This window comes from Syngnathoides biaculeatus, chromosome 8 (genome assembly GCF_019802595.1).
Source record: "Syngnathoides biaculeatus isolate LvHL_M chromosome 8, ASM1980259v1, whole genome shotgun sequence".
Taxonomy (NCBI): Eukaryota; Metazoa; Chordata; class Actinopteri; order Syngnathiformes; family Syngnathidae; genus Syngnathoides; species Syngnathoides biaculeatus.
This window is the reverse complement of record NC_084647.1, coordinates 18,119,152-18,135,146: the sequence shown is the minus strand read 5'-3', so window position 1 is coordinate 18,135,146 and position 15,995 is coordinate 18,119,152. Positions and strand designations below refer to the sequence as shown.

Below are 15,995 nucleotides of genomic sequence, written 5' to 3'. Positions count from 1 at the left end.
GCAAACACAATTTAAAATCTACGCTCCGTGAACACAACACTAGGTACACTCCAAAAAAAATACGGTACTGTAGAACTCCCTTGACATAATCAAATCATAATCAGAGTTACTTTTATCCAAAGAACAACCGCCTCTGAAAAGGTGGCCATAGATTGCACTCATTTGGATCAGTGATGTCACCTGCAGTATGTCGGCCATGTTGACTCAGTTACCGTTCGAAATCAAATGGGTTCCTGCCTTGATAAACAATAATCATCTGTCTGGAATCTTCTGTCCCAGGGTCAAAAATCAATAGGTTTAAATTTTGATAACGTGTCAGACCAAACTGGAAATTCACTGAGCAAAATCAATGGGGTTCACAGATTAGGAGCCCCAAAACCTCTACGGGCCTTCTGCTCTTTATTTACTTATAGATTTAACACCGTAATTTCCGGCCTACAAGCCGCAACTTTTTTCACACGCTTTCATCCGTGCAGTTTATGCGGTGATGCGGCTAATTTTTGCATTTTTTTTCTAACGGCCTCAAGGGCGCACTTGTGCAAAAGAGGTAAGAATGAGACCGGTGGAATATATGTGCCGAGGAAGTGCCTTTTACTGGCCCTGTTAGCACTATGCCAGCGTTAGCGGTGTGCTAGCATGTTGCTGCTTTGTTACTGGGGTGTCTCAGTGATATTTACCGGTAAGTTTTATTTTAACCGGACCTGTTAACGTTAGCGCTAGTGCGGCGCTAGCATTAGTTTTAGCATTAGCGTGGCGCTAGCGTTAAAATCTTTCTGTGCACCGTCTTTCTTTGTAAATATCTCGTGTTTCAATCTGGGTTTCAATGTGGGCACTTGCGGCTTTTATACAGCTGCGGCGCATTTGTGTACCAAATGTAACCAGGTGCGCAATGGAGGCCGGGAATTACGGTATATATAATTTTTACACCTGTCTTAATCTTGGCCATCTTGTTTCAGACATGCTCAAAATTCAATCGGGATCCCGTCTTGGTGTCAGACAGAAACACTAGCAAACTTTGAGACAATTTGTTGTCAACTGTAACCGGTGAAAATGAGAATTATAATTTTGAATTTTCACTTAAGCTTCCAAGGTCATGGCTCAAAATCAGCAGTGTTCCTACCTGATGAAGGCCCTCTTGATTACACTGAGCAAAGCAGTAGACCGGACTGACAACGCATTTGATTTGCGCCCATGTTGCCATTTTCTAGTCCTCTGGAGGGAACCTCCAGGATAAAAGAGGCCGTCCTCCTGTGAGAAGCTTGGTCTCCCTCCACCAGGTGGCAAGGTGCACTTTTCAAGTCAGCGGCGTCCCTCCTGGGTCATTATTTGGTCTTCTTGCATTGTCCCATGATGATGATCTCCAGTACGTGAGTGAGGTCCATCATCTTGGTGAGCATCTCCATGATGTCGGGGTGCTCCCGAGCACCGTTGATGAACTCCTCCAGGGTCAGCTCACCTTGGCAACAAGATGGCAGCCGTCCAGAATTACACGTGAATGCTGAGAGATGATGTCATCGTAGCACACCCCATGACGACTTGTCTCAACATTCATACAAAACCTTTGCATCGCATTACCGTGAATGCCGATAGCTTAGAACAACCAAATCGGGGAATGTTTGTTTCTTAGCATCTACATGTTGTGTTGGGTGGCCTTTGAGCGAATATTTGTCTCAGCATTCACATGAATATTTCTTTGATGCTCTACGGCATTATTCTCTAAGCATCCAGACAGATGTTTGCTTTGTATATAACATTAGTGTCGATGCCCGTCTTGCAGCATTCAGCATTTGATGTTCAGTAGCATGAATGCTAGTATCTCAGGATTAACATGAATTTCTGTTTGAGGCTATATCGCATTTGTACAAATGCTTGTCCCTCAGCATTCGGACAAATCTTTGTTTTGACGTAAAATACAATTAGTGTGGATGCCTGTATCTCAGCATTCACATCGATCCGTAATGTTAAATAGCATTAATGTAAATGCTCGACTATCGGCATGAACACAAGTCTTTGAATCGTTTCAAATCAATTAATAGCATTCAGACAAATGCTTGACCCTCAATATTCACATGAATCTTTGATGTTTTGGTAGTAAAAGTACAAATGCCTGTCTCTCAGCATTCACCCATTTCTTTTGGCACGCAAGTACGAGTGCAGGTGTGACCTCACCTTCCCCGTTGACGTCGATCCTCTCGTAGATGAGCGTGACAATTTCTTCGGGTGGAATTTCGTAGCTCCTCGTGATGTCTTGGATGGCCTGATGGGAGACACTTTGCTCAGGAGCACGCGGTTCATGACCCAGTGCAGAAAATATAGAATGCAATTATCTCATCACCGTGCAGCAATACGTATGGGACACAAGACTTTTGAAGGTCCCACTGTACCGGAATTTCCGGCCTACAAGCCGCGACTCCCCCCCCCCCCCCACACACACACACGCTTTCAACCCTGCGGGTGATGTGGCTAATTTGTGCATTTTTTTCATAACGGCCGCAAGCGTTAAAAGTAAGAATGAAACCGGTGGAATGTATGTGCAGAGGAAGAGACTTTTACTGACACTGTTAGCGCTGCGCTAGCGTTAGCGTTGTGCTAGCGTGTTGCTGCTGTGTTACTGGCGTGTCTCAGTGATATTTACTGGTAAGTTTTATTTTAACCGGCCCTGTTAGCGTTAGTGCTAGCTTTAGCGTGGTGCTAGCGTTAATAGCTGTGCACCATCTTTGTAAATATCTCGTGTTTCAATACGGGCACTTGCTGCTTTTGCACAGCTGCGGCGTATGTATGTACCAAATAGTATTTGCTATAAAAATGTACTCGGTGAGGCTTGTAACGAGGTCCGCTCTGTAGGCCGGGAATTACGGTAAATACACATCCGTAAGGTCTTACGGCCGTGCAAAAATTCCAAACTAAAAATTGGAGTATTTTTTGGAAGTTCCAATGTAAATCCACATTGGCATGATCTTAAACCCATACAGTAAGTACTTGAATTGAACTCGATTCCAAATTGTAGCCTTTTAAGATTTTCCATTTTGATATGTCTTTGGCTCGGTTTTAAGGATATACACAAGTGGAAATATGAATTTATCACAAAATTTTGAACAATTTTTAATCTTCCATTGTAATTGCACATTGGCACGATTCTAAGGCCTCGCAGCAAGTGCAAACTAAAATTCATTTCCAAGTTGCCCAACTTTTCGAGGTTGCTTCGTATCTCCCGGCATATGCATGAGAAAGTGCAGACTAGTTTAGTGAGGCTCGAAATAGGGAATCCTGGATTAGAGATTGTGTCGAGTTCATTCACTTAAACCCACTTCCACTAAGCCTTTGCACTTCTTGAAGTCAGAAAAAAAAAAAAAAAAAAAAAAAAAACTACGACGTACCTTGAAGATGGTCTCCATTTCATCCTTGTCGATTTTGCCGTTTCCATCCTGGTCGAAGAGCTTGAAGTACCATTTGAGCTTCTGGTTGACTTCTCCCTTCAGGAGCAGACTGATGGCGGCAATGTATTCCACGAAGTCGATGTAGCCGTCCTGCAAAGGAAAACAACATGAGATATGAACGCTGATTATTCGTTCACGTACACTTGCGTCGTTCGCTTCATCTCACCCCATCCATGTCAAAGGTGAAGAAGACCTGGTCCACGTAGCTGCTGGCCTCTTCCGTCATGCCGTTCATCTCCAGCATAGTCTTGAGCTCAAAGAGCGTGATGAGGCCCGACGGAGATTCCTTCATGAACTTGGTGTACCAGTGGTGCATGTCCTCCTCCAGGATGTCGTCCAGGTTGGAGCCGTGGGCGCCCATGCTGGCTAGAATGTTCCTCACGAAGCGGAGGTATTGAAGCCCCGGCGGTTGCGGAACTGGTGAGGGCAACGTCGCTCAAACGACTAGCTGAAAAGCTCTCACGAGCAAGAGTGTGAATGTAATCTTCTTGATCTTGCCAGGGGCCAAAAGGAGATCTAACCCTTTAATGGGATAAAGGGGGAAGACTTCTGAGAAGCTCTGGTACACGGCACCGTGAAGCGTGAGGTCTTGGTTTTCAGAGGCAGGGCGCTCGTAAGACACTGACCTCTTCCTCTCCGAAAACAGATTCCTCAAATGACCAGACAGCGACAGCCTTATTTTGTACTTAAGTCACTTTCCTTTAAAAATAGGACTCAAATCACTACTAGAGGTACTAGTCTGTTTCTCTGTGACTGTTGAGGTACATATGAGCGAGGAACTGCCCCCATTTTAAAGTCTCCTCTTAAAAAATCGTCATATCTTTCATGCCAAGAAAGAGTACAACAGATGCATTATTTGCCTTGAGGATGCTCTTGGAAAAGTACAGAGAAGGTCAGAAGGAGCTACATTGTGTCTTTGTAGATCTAAAGAAAGCCTGTGACAGAGTACTAAGAGGGACTGTGGTACGGCATGCGCAAGTCTGGTGTGGCGGAGAAATATGTTACAATAGTACAGGACATGTATGAGGGCAGCAGAACAGAGGTGAGATTTGCCGTATGTGTGTCAGCAGAATTTAAGGTGGAGGTGGGACTGCATCAGGGATCCGCACTGAGCCCCTTCCTGTTTGTGGTACTAATGGATAGGCTGACAGATGAGGTTAGACTGGAATCCCCTTGGACTATGATGTTCGCAGATGATATTGTGATCTGCAGTGAGAGCAGGGAGCAGACGGAGGAACAATTAGAAAGATGGAAGCACGCACTGGAAAGGAGAGGAATGAAGATTAGCCGAGGTAAAACAGAATATATGGATGTGAATGAGAGGGGCGGAGGAGGAAGAGTGAAGATAGCGAGGGTGGATGACTTCAAATACTTGGGGTCAACAATACAGAGCAATGGAGAGTGTGGTAAAGAAGTGAAGAAGCGGGTCTAAGCGGGGTGGAACAGTTGGCAGAAGGTGTCTGGTGTTCTATGTGACAGAAGAGTCTCTGCTAGGATGAAGGGCAAAGTTTACAAAACAGTGGTGAGGTCGGCCATGATGTACGGATTAGAGACGGTGGCACTAAAGAAACAACAGGAAGCAGAACTGGAGGTGGCAGAAATGAAGATGCTGAGGTTCTCCCTTGGTGTGAACAGGTTGGATAGGATTAGAAACAAGCTCATTAGAGGGACAGCCAAAGTTGGATGTTTTGGAGACAAGGTTCGAGAGAGCCGACTTCGATGGTTTGGACACGTTCGGAGGTGAGAGACTGAGTACATTGGTAGAATGGTGCTGAGGATGGAGCTGCCATCAAAAGAGCGAGAGGAAGACGAAAGAAAAAAGGTTGATGAATGTGGTGAGGGAGGAAATGAGGACAGTGGGTGTTGGAGAAGAGGATGCACAAGATAGGCTGAGATGGAAAAAAATGACACGCTGTGGTGACCCCTAACGGGACAAGCCGAAAGGAAAAGAAGAATGACAATGTCCAAAATATTGTCAAATCCAGACAACAACAAAAAAAATCTCATCCATGTTCCATTATGCTTTGAGCTATGTGCTGTTTATGTACAGGGGCGTCTGATGGGGAAAATTTGTCAATTTAAATTTCGTACCCTGTGGTTATCATCGTTGCAAAGTCTCGCACCCGTCATTTATGACCAAATTAAATCCCCTGGCCACTTTATTCGGTACACTTAGAATCGAAAAGGTACTGTATGTAGTGGGCCCTTGAGATATAACTTTGGAAAAACGCTTGTATCTCAAATCATCTTTCCCGATTGGAGTGAATGATGAAAAATCACATTCTTATATTGGATTTCATAAAACCTCACAGCAATAACGTAGCAAAACACCTGTGAAGATTGTTATATGATCTTCCAATGTGTTGCTTCACCGTTTGTGTTCAAACAGCCATTGCTTCAAGGTTTTTAAACACTGTGACTTCGATCCTATTTGCTAGCTCATCAATGGCGTTTTGCATGACTGACTTCCCTAACGGAAAGCTGTTGCTGATTTAAATACACTAGGTGCAATTCTCTTTACTTTATGTTTAGTTTTGCTTTAAATGTTAAGTGGAAGCAACGATAACAAAACTCGAAGCTTCTTTTTTGAAAAATGGTTCTTTATTTGCCAAACCACGTTGTCGTAAAGTGAGTCGAGTTGACTACTACCATTCAGAAATTGTCTTGTATCTCAACGCAGCACTAGATTTTATAACCACAGTATGTGTATTACAGACTCACCTGATTAGACAACATGCATTTATATTGACTCACTCTTTGAAAACGCCAGGAACAGGAAGTGCCAGTTTGTTGCCAAACTTTTCAGCTCATTTGCCAAGTCTAGTTGTTAGCCATTGTGCCATTAGCGACATACTACTTAAGCCATCATTTTCTGCTACATTAGTGTTAAAGCATTATACTGATATTTCTTTAATTGTATTGTACTGGTCTCCATTTCTTGTTCGAGGGTTATCGTGACACATTTCCTCTTCTCCAGCAGAATCACACAAATAAAAAGCCCCCACCCCAAATAAGACAAACACAGTTGGTACATGTTAGGCCTTTAATGGGAACTGTTAAGAAAAAGAACCTCAATTGGCCTGGACGATGATGAGGTAATCAGTTTGATGAAAGAAAAAATTACAGCAGGATGTTTGTTCCCAACAAATTGGCATAAGAACGTTTAATCCACTTAGTGGCGCAGACAAGCATATCAGCGGCAAAAGAGGTTTTTGGCGGGATTAAAGTCAGAGCGAGGACTTCGTCCGACGAAGCCAACAAATCAAGGGACAATTCTTACTAATTGCCAGTGAACCATTTTTTAAAATAATCATAATTCAACAAACAAAATGTGAACTTGCATGTTTTTCATTGGAGAGGAATAGCGTGTAAGTCCACATTTTGTGTTTTTTTTTTTTTCAACTTACTCGTACATTTGTCAGTGGGCAACAATGACAGAAATAGACAGTACAGTGCAGGAGGAACATCTGTTGTTTAACCACAAGAAAAATACTGGAAGGTTTACAAAACGTAAACAATAATCCTCCATTTTACAACAAAAAGAGGGATCGTTATCATTTACTCAAAGGCCAGCCCCTTGCTAATATTCACCAGGTAATATCGTAAAAAGCTGATTGAAAGTATACACAACTCGCCTTTATAAAGACAATAATACTCGTTTACATTCCACTGATCCCATTGTTCATATGAATATCAAACCTGTCATAAATGTACGTGACAGAGAGCAAACTAAAGCCAGCCACTTGGTTATACAGTATATGCATAACCGCATTTGCAGAGCCTCTCACCGACGTGAGGTTGCAGTGAACATTTCATAAAAAAAATTTTTGAGTTGACATTGATCAAGTGCAGTCAGGAGATCTGGGTTTAACTGCCCAAAACATGCATGCTAGGTTATTTTCAGACTAAATTGTCCATGTGAGTGTAAACTTGCCCCGTGACTGCCCGGCCACCACCCAAGGGTGTAACCTCATCCTCACTCCTGATAACGTTCACATGACATTGTGCAGGTGTACCTCCTTTAGGTCTGCGCTAAAGCTTGGTGGCGAGTGTGACTGCGTGGTTTCCCGCACTTGTGGCGTCATGTGCACTTTGGAGAACAAGCAAGCCAAATAACCCACCTCATGACAACTTGAGGGATACGGGGTCGATGTACAAAGAGGATGAGGAGGAGGCGTCCCTCCCCTGCTGATCGTAGAGGAACTGTCTGAGCACGTTGTACACCATCTCCCTGCTCAGCGTGAAGTTTCTCAGCTGCTCCTCGTGCTCCTCGGGCATAACGAACGTCAGCCGATACTCGGCGATCACTGAGCCGTTCCTGGAGAATTAGAAGACGGCGATGAGCTCGACGCCTGTGCTTTCACGGGGACAATAAAAATGTACAATGGTGCCTTCAGGTACGGTTTTAATTTGCTCTGTGACCATTTTTCACATATCAGAAATCATGTTTCCTTGCTAAAACGAAGGGAAATCGTTCCATTCTATTCAAATGTAACTTAATTTGATTAGAAAAATAAGCTAAAGCAAAATCTGCCTCAAAGCTCCGGAGTGAGCCTTCTTTTGTGTTTTTTGAAGAAAAAGAGGACTCAATAGCATTGAATATTACATAAACATACAGTATTATAATTATTACTGTAATTTCCAGTCAATAAGCCGCGACTTTTTTCACACACTTTCAACCCTGCAGTTTATGCGGTGATACGGCTAATTTGTGCATTTTTTTCTAACGGCCACAAGGGGGCACTCAAGTGGAAAAGGTAAGCATGAGACCGGTGGAAGATATGTGCCAAGGAAGTGACTTTTACCGGTCCGGCCCTGTTAGCGCTGCGCTAGCATGTTACTGCCGTGTCTCAGTGATTCTTACTAGAATTATTATTATTATTTTTTTTTAAACTGGCCCCATTACCACGGCGCTAGCATTAGCATAAACTGCCTGTGTACCGTCTTTCTTTGTAAATATTTCATGTTTCAATGTGGGCACTTGTGGGTTTTACACGGCTGCGGCCTATGTATGTACCAAATGGTATTTCCTTTACAAATGTACTTGGTAAGGCTCATAACCAGGTGCGCTCTGTAGGCCGGCAACTTTGGTAAATAGAATCTCAAGAATGAGAAATTGATGGATCATGATTTCATGCTTCAGTGCCCATTGACGTGCTGCGCTTTGTGTTGAGCACTTTAACCACCAGGGGCAGTATAATCCGTCTATCCAACCAATTTTCGGTATTGTTTCTCCTTACTAAGGTCGCGGACGTGCTGGAGCTGAAGCCAACTATGTTCGGCCGAGACGCGGAGTACACGGACAGCATAATTCTTACATAACACAGGGAGTCATCGTCCACGACTGAGAACCGCTCCTAGAGTAGTGACTTAACTCGAATTTCTCAAGTCGGATTCCACCATTTAAGTCAGAATTTACATCAAAATCCTTTTTATAAAAAACAAATACATTGACATAAACAAGATAATGTACTTAGCATTACTGCTGAGAGGTGGATGGAGAAGAAGAAGGAGGCGGCTGTGCTTAGCTATTGCGAAGGAACCTGGTCCTCAATCCTCTCCATCTCGACAAGTATCAAAGAACCTTGTATTGTGATCATTGTGTCCAACAGAGGAACGGAACCCTTCATCACGTGCTAAAATACGGGCCTTGTCTTGAATAATTGTCACTACGATCGACCGACTTAAGCCTTGGGTTTAAGGTTGGTGTCTCTCCTTTCTCCAATCTTTTTATGATCTTGAGCTTTGTTTCCATGGTAATGGATTTGCTTTTGGCTGCAGAAGCATTGCTAAAAGACACAGCTTTCATCTTTGGGGCGATAATGCCTATAAAGGAGGGCAAAAAATGCAAAGATACTCTCAGCGCAAAAACACAGACAAGCATTAGCCAGACAAAGTGGCGGACGGGGGACATGCGCTGTAAAGTCAAAACGTCATAACCCGACGACTGCCTGTAATACACAAAGGTGTTCCTTAAACTCATTAAGTTGCGGTAATACGAGTCATTTTTCACAGAGGATAAAGAACATGTCCATTTGAAAATTGTTATATTCACTGTGTTACTACCAACCGTGTTCAGATATAAGGTGTAATATCAATGTGCAATTCATTCTTTTTTTGTAGGTTTAGTTTTAGTATAACAGTAAACTTCAACTGGGAACTAAAAAAAAAAAAACGTGAAGCAAGCACTTGGGATCCTTTTTGAGGAATTCACTTTTTGCTGCTCCTTGTGATGTTCCCTTCCACTAGCTAGTATTTGTAACTTTAATTTTTTGCTCACAAATCAAAACCAAAAAACAAAATCACTGAGCGACAGCTTACCTTGAAAAAAGGTCGAGGTAGCACTCAACATCAGAATTACAGGTCAGACTTACCGGAGAGCGTAAATTTCAGCTTTGGAGAAATAGCGTCCAAGCGCAGGGGAAGATTTGTACAGGGTTGACAGCTTTGAAGGAGACGAGGAGAGGACATCATCAGGTTGGGACACGCAGATGCAAACTGGAGGCTCAAGCGCATTCCCAGCATATTTCCATGACTTAGCACGGGAGCGCGAAAGCAGACGAAGCAAGTCTCAAAGGCTCGGCGCCATTGAGAACCACAAATCTCTTGACAAAGTTTCAACCTCAGACAATTCATTCCTCAAATAAATGATCACTCGACGACAATGTTTGAATTTTGACCAAAACTTCAGCTAAAATAATTAAATTATGATTATTTTATTCAAAAAGTTAAGTAATTTAAGTTAATATCTTCTATTTATACTTTTGTAAAACAGATTTTTACTGCTTTTTGATACTTTTACTGTCTGGAAGAAAAAAATCATAAAATGAAATACATATATTCAAAGTAATTTGGATAATTGGCATGTTTCTCTAAAAATCATTATTATTATGACAATGTTTGGACATTGCTCAGTAAATAAATAAAAGGAAAATATGAATGCACAATTATATACATTATAGCTATGTAATTTAAAACAAAGTGAATTTATTATTATTATTATTGTTATCATTATCAATTATCAATTTTTGTTGTCATTTGTTTGAGCTGCACTCTAAAAATAAAGTTGAGGGAATTCATTTGGATGTAAAGTGCAGTAATGAAAAGAAAAACAATTTCGGGAAAATCTGATTTGTGTAATTAGTATTTATAAATACACAAACTGAACTGGAGGAATTTGAGTCGCGCTGTAATTACATTTTTCCTAAATTTGAGTTTCTATATTTTTGTTTTTAACAACAAAAGCAAGCATTGCTTTATTTATTAATGTATTGCTAGTTGGTGCCTGAACTGCAGGAAGGAAATTGAGTTCCTGTAGGCTGCCTGTACGGTACTGATGAGATGAGAGCAATCTGATGGGAAGCTCGCGCTGTGTTCACGACAGCTGGGAAGTTTAGTTAAAAATAAATAAATAAATACATACATACAAAATAATACACTGCGGCCCCCGAAACGTTCAAGTAAAAAACAAAAAGGAGAATTTCGCTTTTCGTCATAGCAGTTTCACCTTGCCTTGCAGGTTGCCGGCGAGGGCTCGGCCCTGATTGGAGGAAACGCTGAGGAGGTCCTCGGTGAAGGTGAGGCCGGGCAGACTGAAGCTGCCGTTGAAGAGGCGAGGAACTCGGAACGAAGACCGGTCGAACTTCTCGTCCGGGTCGTCGTACATGGCTGCGCGGAGGGAGATCAATCAGATGGACCACAGGAAGTTATTATTTTGATATTTCACTGAACGGCAAGTTTCTTGTCCTGGTCAAAAGTTGTCTCACTTGCGCCTCCAATTGTGACATCACACAAAATTGTTGCGTCAATTCAGAAGTAGGAAATCTTATGTCTGCTTCTATATATTTTTTTGGAATGGGTTAATAAAAATGTATGTTTTGTTTTTAGTCATCTCATGATGGAATTGGTTAATTTTAAACGGCAAAATCAAAATATTAGGAAATGAAAGTATTCTAAATACTAATTTGACATTTGTCTATTTATTTTTTAAAAATTATTTATTTTAGATAAAAATAAAGGATAGTAAAATGCAACGTTTTTACATGTACAGTGGAGTCCACATTATTTATTTATCTAATTGGTTTACTTATTTTTTGTAAATATATGAGAATATTTTTTCAAATGTTACATGGTAGATTATAAAACAATTTTACCAATTTAATATTTTTATCATTAAAAATTCATTTTTGGAAAATATCAAAATTATTTACAAAATAATTCTACAAATAAATCTATTATACATTTAAATATGTATTTGAGCAAATATTTAATTTACCACAAATAAAAGGAGAAATGTTACATAGCCACTTTTGAACTAGATTACATAATTGATTAAATTATTTATTTAAAATAATGACATGAAAAAAATAAAAAAATATTTTAAAAAATTTTACATATTGATTTATTTTATTATTTTTTGTAATTCCTCAATTTATACACAAAAAAACAGTTACATACAATTCTAAAATATCCACCTAGGTTTTTTTTTATTGCCAATTTTTTTTTTTAATTCAATTACGAATAAATAACATCTCTAAAAGTTCTTTATTCCTTTAAATTCAATTCAATCATTTACTTATTTGTACAAATGAACTTGGCCGTCTGTCCCTTTTCAAAATCCGACGTGGCCCTTGAGCACAAAAATTTGCCCGGTCCTGCTGTGGACGATTTCACGCAGCACAAGTCTAGCGATCTTTATGTCATCTCATGTGAATATACGAATATATTTTCTTTTAAGGGCTTGGTGCGCGAGCGTTACCTGAGCACCAGGCCAGAGAGCCAAGAACGACGGCCGGGATGATGAAGGCGAGCAAAACGAGTACCATCCACAGGCGTACTTTGCCGCACACCACCTTGCTAAGCTCACGCTTCATCCTGTACAGCACACCCCCCTTGATAAAAAAAAAACAAACAAAAAAAAAAAAAAAAACACCTTGCATCAATAACACAACAAACTGACTCTAAACAAATTAATGGCATGCTTCTAATTTTCCTTAGGAAAAAAAAACCATTATAAATGCAAAAGGACGCAAATAAAGCCACCCCCCAAACACCTGACCAGTTATAAAGCTCAGTTACTCTCTGCAGTTGAGTAAATAAACTACTCAAGTCACCATCAGAAATATATATATATATATATATATATATATATTTTTTTTTTTAATCTGAAAATAATACTGTATTATGAATAACTTTGGATTTTATTGACTATAATAATGTATAGCTTTCAAAAATGTCTCCGATTACATTATTAAAACAAATTAGAAAAATATATTTGTACAACTAATATATAAATGCCTGGTGTTGTGCACGTAATTAAATAAATGCCTACTCAGCCACTGTGTGATGAAATAGATCACAGGTCTCAAAGTCCAGGTCCGAGGGCCAGACTTGGCCCGCCGCATGATTTTATGTAGCCCGCAAAGGCAAATCATGTGCATCAACTTCCATGATTTCTGTCAAAATCTGTACCAAAATTCTCAATTGTCATAGTTGAAAAACCCATTACCCTTGATTTCTAATTGCAAAATTAGTTCATGAATTCCATGTGTATATACGTCATGTCATTGTCATTACTCAAGCGGCCTATCCTCACAAGGGTTGCGGGAAAGCTGGAGCCTATCCCAGCTAGCTTTGGGCGAAAGGCGGACTACACTCTGAACTGGTCGGGAGTCAGTCACAGGGCATATACAAGTATCGACACTATCACTGAGCGGGAATCGATCCCACGCTGCCCGCACTACATCATCAGTGACTCTGTACTGTAGATATATGATGAGGCAGTTTAAGATTTTTATGGTTTCACAGTCATAACGGCCCTCTGAGGGAAACTGTAACTACAATGTGACCCACGACAAATATGAATTTGACACTCCAGATAAAGATCGATCGATAGAAAAACATATTAGTTGTGTTATACTCTATTTAAGGATAAGATACGTAAATAAGATTCAAAGTCAAACCTGAGAAGTACTGAATACCTCAGCTGCCAGACGTCCTGAAGGCATCGTGTCGCCGTTGTGACCGTTCTTCTGAAACAAAAACACACACACACAGTGCACTTCCTTTAAATTCACCGCCCCTTTCCGCTAGATGAAGAAATGAGTCTCACTGGCGTGGAAAAAAAATATACACATCTGCTTTGTACTTGAAGTGAAATTTCATAATGTGGAGGAAACACTTGGCTGTCTGGTCGCAGCTCCTACATATGACAACTTCCTGTGTCAGACTCACCTGAGGGCCCATCAACTTGCTTCTCTCTGTGGTGCTGTGGCATCTGTAAGCGGAATTGTCACCGTTCCCTGTGGCCCCCTGGTGGCGCATGCGCGCGCGCGCGCGCACACACACACACACACACACACACACACAAACCTTAAATTTAAGTGGTTTGTTGCAATGTTGTTTTCACATACGCATCTCCATCGGCACATAGAGGGCACATAGAGACAAACAGCCACACTCACAATCATAATTAAGGGCAACTTAGAGTGTCCAATTAATGTTTCATGTTTTTTTGGGATATGGGAGGAAACCGGAGTGCCCGGAGAAAACCCATGCAGGCACGGGGAGAACATGCAAACTCCACATGGGATCGAACCCTGGTCCTCAGAACTGTGAAGCCAACGCTTTACTAGGTGAATCACTGTGCCAGCCCATGTGAATGTCATATTTTTAAAATAACACTTAAGTATTATCAGAAACCCCACTTAACTTTGATAAGAATTAGAGATAACCCTCAAAGATTCACAAGAATTTTATAAAAGTAATTTTGAACAGTCACAATGTCAGTTGCTAAAAAATTTTGTTATTTCTTTGCCTTTATGTTGACTGTCAGTCATCCAGGTCAAGTGGTTGTCTGCAAAATTTCCAATTGAGGAAATTGGACTGTTTGTCCACAATCTTTGATGTGTTTTTTTTTCCCTTGTATTCCAAAAATGTTTCAAAACAATTTGGGAAATTCTGCTATTTTCAAGTTAAAATGATGTATCCTTTCAGGATGAATAAGTCCTGAAACAACTTCAGGTTTTATTTTTCCAGGATGAATGTCGCAATATTATGAAAGTTGTATATTTTAAAGAATAAAGTCATAACATTCCAACATTTTTTTAGAAAAAGACTTTGTAGATTCAAAATTAAATGTCCCACATTTACGAGAAAAAAAAATAACATTTTAGGGATAGGGATCACTTTTGATATTTGATGAATAAAATTGTATATTTTCGAGGAAAAAAAAGTACATTCGAGATGACACAAAATGTGTCCTGGCTGGTCTGCCAGTGTCACACATTAATAAAGCCATATCTGGAAATTGATATGACGAGTCAGAGTTGTCTCAACTTCTTAATTAACTTGATTTGATGAAGCTGTTCATCAAATGTAACAAAAAAAAAAAAAACGACAAAGTGGAACAACGGTGGAAAAAATAGCCTTATTGATTTATGTAGGGCAACTTAATATCGCAGGTAATTTGGCAGTTAAAAAATATTTTTTAAAAAATCCTGGCTAACAGTAGACCCCTAATGAGACGTTCAAAAAGATTTTTAACTCATTCACTGTCGGTCGTCCATGTTGACGTGAATATTTATATTCCACAAGTGTCTAAAATCCTATACGTGTTAAGAGATTAGAAGTGTGGCCAAACAAATGATAAATTACTCACCAAATGTCCAACGGTGTCGTTCCCGTTCCTTTTAACTGTCTGCATTTCTATATCCATGTTGCCGAACGACCGAAAGGTTAAAATAAAAAAAATAAAAAAAAAGTTCTAACCCGGAAATAGCTCAACTACGAGACCGAATTTTCTACGGGTGGTCGTAAACGTCTCCTCCAAATGGTGGAAGAAAAGGGGAACAACTCCTGCACTCGGTTCCGACTCAATTCAAGGGAAGGTTTCGAACCCAGTCGAGAAACGCGACGTTGTAGACAGTCCCACAGAAAGGTCCACTTCAGGTAAGCCTGAGGAAGGAGCGGGTTTCGTTTGCACGGTCCGTCTCCACCTGAGTGCTCTGATTGGTCACTCTTCCGGAACCGAAACCTGTTGCTTTGCAAACACCAAATGACGGTCATTTGTTTTTAATTATAATTTTATTTCATTCATTATCACGCTTCAATTCGTGTTTGCTAAGTCAATGATTTATAAAGCACAGATAAAAAAAAATCGATCTTTATTTCAGCGAGTAATTCTGTACGTTTTAGGAAAGCCAATTACATCTGAAAGAATGTAACATTACAATGCTAGCATTGTATCAATTGCATCAATATGACTCGTGGTTTTATTTAATGTAATACAATTTTAAATTAGACTCAGAATACATTTGAAGACAGATTTTTATGGAACACAAACAGGAAGCGGTTTATTGTTGCGCATGGCTTCCAATTGCCTGACTCCAGCCTAGTGTGGATTAAAATGAAAGACAACCGGTAAATGACACACATGAAAAACTATGCAAGCAAAGTACATCATACCAGTGGGTCTTTTTTTTTTTTTTACATTCATACATACATTTTTACATTCATGTCTATTAAAATATTTGTTATATACAAGTCCAAAAATATTGT

The 15,995-nt window shown here is 40.3% G+C and overlaps 2 protein-coding genes across 8 annotated transcripts; both read right to left on the bottom strand.

Annotated features, from left to right (window-relative positions):
- Positions 1–1,307: 1,307 nt before the first annotated feature.
- guca1c (guanylate cyclase activator 1C) lies at positions 1,308–6,322 on the bottom strand. The gene is made up of 4 exons (XM_061826705.1): positions 3,604–6,322; positions 3,378–3,527; positions 2,170–2,257; positions 1,308–1,456 (listed from the first exon to the last, which is right to left on the bottom strand). The coding sequence occupies exons 1-4, from the start codon at positions 3,796–3,798 to the stop codon at positions 1,323–1,325; spliced, it is 567 nt and encodes a 188-aa protein (XP_061682689.1). The 5' UTR covers positions 3,799–6,322; the 3' UTR covers positions 1,308–1,322.
- Positions 6,323–6,466: 144 nt separating this feature from the next.
- Positions 6,467–15,453, bottom strand: LOC133504458 (TPA-induced transmembrane protein homolog). 7 transcript variants are annotated; one of them, XM_061826699.1, is made up of 7 exons: positions 15,097–15,453; positions 13,671–13,748; positions 13,400–13,465; positions 12,196–12,328; positions 10,945–11,105; positions 9,812–9,882; positions 6,467–7,755 (listed from the first exon to the last, which is right to left on the bottom strand). In XM_061826699.1, the coding sequence occupies exons 1-7, from the start codon at positions 15,151–15,153 to the stop codon at positions 7,560–7,562; spliced, it is 762 nt and encodes a 253-aa protein (XP_061682683.1). In that variant the 5' UTR covers positions 15,154–15,453; the 3' UTR covers positions 6,467–7,559. The 7 variants fall into 7 exon arrangements, with proteins under 7 accessions (XP_061682683.1, XP_061682685.1, XP_061682681.1 ...); XM_061826701.1 differs by having other exon boundaries at positions 13,418–13,465; XM_061826697.1 differs by having other exon boundaries at positions 13,400–13,468; positions 15,097–15,451.
- Positions 15,454–15,995: the final 542 nt, after the last annotated feature.

What these genes read in the sequence shown, in the direction of transcription:
- guca1c (XM_061826705.1), bottom strand. Translation starts at nt 3,798, where the DNA reads ATGGGCGCCCACGGCTCCAACCTGGACGACATCCTGGAGGAGGACATG. An exon ending in AAATGGAGACCATCTTCAAG is followed by an intron (nt 2,258 to 3,377) that starts GTACGTCGTAGT and finishes GTCTCCCATCAG; the next exon opens with GCCATCCAAGACATCACGAG. An exon ending in GATCGACGTCAACGGGGAAG is followed by an intron (nt 1,457 to 2,169) that starts GTGAGGTCACAC and finishes CTTGTTGCCAAG; the next exon opens with GTGAGCTGACCCTGGAGGAG.
- LOC133504458 (XM_061826697.1), bottom strand. Translation starts at nt 15,153, where the DNA reads ATGGATATAGAAATGCAGACAGTTAAAAGGAACGGGAACGACACCGTT. An exon ending in GCAAGTTGATGGGCCCTCAG is followed by an intron (nt 13,469 to 13,670) that starts GTGAGTCTGACA and finishes TTTTTGTTTCAG; the next exon opens with AAGAACGGTCACAACGGCGA. An exon ending in CCGGCAACCTGCAAGGCAAG is followed by an intron (nt 9,883 to 10,944) that starts GTGAAACTGCTA and finishes TCTCCTTCAAAG; the next exon opens with CTGTCAACCCTGTACAAATC.